Consider the following 4,225-nt stretch of genomic DNA (forward strand, 5'->3'; position numbering starts at 1 on the left):
GGATTCTACTGTGTTTCTCAGATCTTTGAGGGATGCAACTTCTTGTCTCAATGTGTCGAAATCTTTGGTCATTTGGTTTTTGAATCCGTTGAATTCTTGAGATAACTTTTGGAATTCTAATTTGATCTTATTTGCTATCCAGATCCTGAATTCAATTTCTGACATCTCAGCTATTTGTTTGTGCATGGGGTCTTGTGCTGTTTCTGCACCATTGATCCTTGGGGGAGTTGATCTACTCTGATTATTCATATTGCCAGAGTTTTTCTGTTGATTTCACCTCATGATTGTTTTTCACCATTGCCTCTGGATGTCCTCAGAGTTGGGGAGGTGTCTCTCCAAGATTAGACCCCAGAAGGATCACTCTATTGTTTGTTTGTTTGTTTTTTTTAATAAAACAAATCCTTTAATTTTTCAAGTGTTTTAAAAAACAATTTTATACTTAAGCCAGTCTTGAAGATAAGCACAAAATTTAGTTCACATTTTTTTTTTAAAACAACTACTCAAGCACCCACTCTGTACACAGCACTATTCTAGGTGCAATAAAAGGGAATCTTAACCTTAGAAACATGATTTCACTTTCTGGGACTGTATTATCTCCTTTTCCAGAGAGTAAAAATAAATAAATTCACCATTGCTTACTATAGATCTTCCTCAATCCCCTTCTGGCTCACAGAAAGGCTAATTTTTGCCAAATTTAGGATGTACTGAGAACTCAGCTTTTGTTTGTTTCTTCAAAAAAACAAAAAAGCAGAAATCCTTTTCACTAAAAGGTAAACAATTTTCCATGCAAGGGCAGTTTGTTTCTAACAAGCACTTTAAAAAATTCTTTCATTTTTTTTCTTCTAGTTTTTATGTTTTCTTCCTCCAATATTGCCTTTTCTTGTACAAAGCAAACCAGACACCTTTTTTTATGCCGTCTTCCTTTCTAAAGAAAAGTATTGCATCATGAAGACAAACGATATTTCAATAAGAGTAGCAATAAAAACAATATTTAAAAAATCTTTAAAGGTGAGTCACCTACATTATTTTGATAAGTAAAAAAATAAAATGCAGTTGGCACTAAGATAGCTATTCCAAATATCTGTGTCTAACAATTTAAAAAACTATTTATTTTGTAAGAATGCACCCCTAGTCCAAAGTAACTATGTCTTAAAATAATTTTGGCCAAAAATTTACAAAAACTCTTTCAGTTCAACCTAGTAAAAGTGATATCTAGAAAATATTCCACATTATTAAGTCTATCTTAAAAAGTTCAGATTCTAAAGCATTCCTAAGTCACAGTGTTCTGGAAGACAAATGTGCTTCTGGTGGCACTGTGATACACGAAATGTAGGAAGTATCTGTGACAGGCTCCAGGGAGCCCCGACAGGCCCCTTCCTCCTTCCTGATGCTATGGGATTGTGAAGAAGAATCAATCAGACATAGGCTCCCAGGGCTGCGTGGAACTCTGTGAGACACTGTACCAACTGCTGAAACTTGGGTCTCTCTTCTGGATCTAAGGCCCAGCAACAGGCCATCACAGCAAATAGTTCATCAGGACAGTTGATTGGCTGGGCTATTCGGTAACCATCTTTCAAGTACGCGGCCATCTCAAAGGGGTCAATGTCCACGTAAGGCATCTGGCCCAGAGTCATAAGCTCCCACAACGTCACTCCAAAGGCCCACACATCACTCGCGCTAGAGAACTCATTATTAACCAGACTTTCAAGAGCCATCCACCGAACTGGCCTGTTTTCATTGTCCCCCAAACAGTGATAGTCCATAGGGAATAAGTCTCTGGAGAGAGCATTATCTGTGATCTTAACTTGAAGTGTGTCATCAATGACACAGTTCCTAGCAGCCAGGTCTTTGTGGATGACTTCCCTTCTGGCCAGGTAGCTCATTCCACAGGCAATCTGAATAGCCATGTGTACCAAATCTTGTTGAGAAATGGCCTGTGGATTATTGGCCTCTACTAGTTTGCACTGCCGTAGAAACAACTTAAGATTCCCCCAATTCATGTAAGGCAGTATCACCATGGGCTTTTCTCCTTCTTCTATACACACATGAGTAATAGGAAGAAGATTTCTGTGATGAAGACCTCGCAGCTTACAACTTTCAGTGAGCATCATCGTCACCTGAATTTCAGAAGCTTGATCTTTAACTGTTTTTACAAATGCTTGCTTTTCTTTATTTGGATCTTTTTCATCTACTAAAATTCCATGGAAAATACGCCCAAAAGTACCTTCTTGCAGTACATCTTTTAGAGTTATCCTCTCCCTGGATATTGCTATATCCTTCACCGTGGCTTTGGCCTGCAAAAGAGTGACACTTCTCAGGTCATTCTTCTCTATCCGCAAGGTAGGATAACCTGAGGAGCTGGTGATAGGAGTTGCATTATTGGGCAGGTCAGCTCTCAGATACTGAGTTGTCTGGGTGGACGGCTGAGATAGCCCTTGGGAATTGCTGCTGGCACTGATGCTGTCATCCAGTTCAATCCTTTTCATACTATGAAGGTGCAAAACAGCTAATATTATTGCTACGAGAAATATTACTGCACAACAAACCCCTACACTGATATAAAACACACGTGTAGAAGTGGTTGGAGCTGCATGTACAGGATCATAAATAGTTCTGCTGGTGTTTTTGTCCAAAGCTGAAGTTTTTACTTCTTCAAGTTTTTTGTAGCACATTTTCCTTCATTTAAAATTTAGGACTGTAAAAATTTTTGAAGAATTTACTGTCAAATTGAGCTGCATTAATATCATAACTTCAGAATCTACTTTGCCGGTACAGGAGAGCTCGACCAGAAACACTGATAAAGTGCGTGGAACTTCCCCCTGAACAGAAATATTGACCGGGGGCATGTCCATAGCCACAAAATTATCTACTTGGAATCCTAGCTTATATTCAACCTTGGACTTTGCATGCCAAGTGAGGTGCAGGAAATTTGTCTCACTGGGTACTAACAGATTAAAAGATAGAGCATAGTGACTAATAAGGTCGTTTCTCAAATAATAAAGTTCTGCATCAAGACCGATCAGCCGGTGCACCTCATCCTCGCTCAGGTACAGGCTCACGTTGGGTCCCGCGGCCGCAGGCGGCAATTCTGGGAGCCGCGGGGCCGGGGCGGCTGCAGCGCCAGGCGCCGGCAGCAGTGGCAACAGCACCAGCAGAAGCAGCAGGGAGGCGGCCCCAGCCCAGAGGCCCCAGCTGCGCCGCCGCGCGCTTGGCCACCACCACCGCCGCCGTGGAGGAGAGTCTGCCACCCGCCGCCCACCCCCGCCCCGAGCCCCTCACAGCCGGAGCCTGGATGGCCGCCCAACTCATCATACCGCCAGCCCGTGGCAGCCAGCCACCGATTCAGACCGCCGGAGCGCTCCGATGCCGCCGCCTCTTCAGCAGCATCTCCACTGAAGGGAGCTGCTCGCGGATCACTCTATTGTTGCTAGATCTTTGTAGGGAGTGACCCTGTGTAGTTCCTCTGGGTCTGCTCTAGTAGGGAGTTCTGGTTGTGGAAGCAGCTCCAGTTTGTGACACACCCGGATCCAGCAACAGCGCTGGGGATGGTGGGCACAGTTCTGGGAGTGCCAGGCGCCCATTGACTTTGGCACAGAGAACCCAAAGCTCCAGCAGTCTCTGGCCAGGGGAAGAGCTCTGCGCAGAGGCAGGGAGGGCTCTAAAGGGCACACAGCTACCAGAGTCCCTGTCCAGATGAACGGGCTAGTGTGGAAGCTGGGAGGACACAGGAGGGAGGACGTAGGGTTGCGTGGCTCCCGCAGTTCCTGGTCAGGGTATGTGGAGGCCCGGTAGGTGTGGGTCACCGGTCGGGAGTCACTGCACAGCTCTTACGGAGGTCTGGGTGGCACCAAGCCCAGGAGTTTGAGGTTGCTATGAGCTGTGATGTCATGGCACTGTACCCAGGGTAACAGCCCAATGCTCCAGTGTGCCAAAACCATCTCACTCTGCCCCTAAGGATTAAGGCTATAAGGCAGCTCAGCCCCCGCCTTTAGGCTGCTCAGTCAGTAGGTTACTTTGACCCGGAATCCTTGCTCTGAGACCCTGAGGGCGGAGCTTGCCGGGGCAGTTCTTTCACAATGGCTTCCTGCGCCCAGCTCAGTGGCTCAGTCTGGGGCCCCAGGCAATGCCCAAAATTCTCCACCCTCCTGCTCAAGCTCTCCCCAAGGCAGTTCAACTGCATGCCAAGTCCAAGAACACCAAAACAGTTCACAGGTAAGGCCTTTCC

General features: G+C 45.6%; 1 protein-coding gene across 1 annotated transcript; it reads right to left on the reverse strand.

The window, feature by feature from the left end:
• Positions 1-405: 405 nt before the first annotated feature.
• On the reverse strand, positions 406-3,137 carry LOC128581460 (tyrosine-protein kinase RYK-like). Its single transcript, XM_053584328.1, is given in 1 exon segment — positions 406-3,137. A coding segment is annotated over 1 exon segment (1,437 nt). The 5' UTR covers positions 2,853-3,137; the 3' UTR covers positions 406-1,415.
• Positions 3,138-4,225: the final 1,088 nt, after the last annotated feature.

This window comes from Nycticebus coucang, chromosome 3 (assembly GCF_027406575.1).
Source record: "Nycticebus coucang isolate mNycCou1 chromosome 3, mNycCou1.pri, whole genome shotgun sequence".
Classification (NCBI taxonomy): Eukaryota; Metazoa; Chordata; class Mammalia; order Primates; family Lorisidae; genus Nycticebus; species Nycticebus coucang.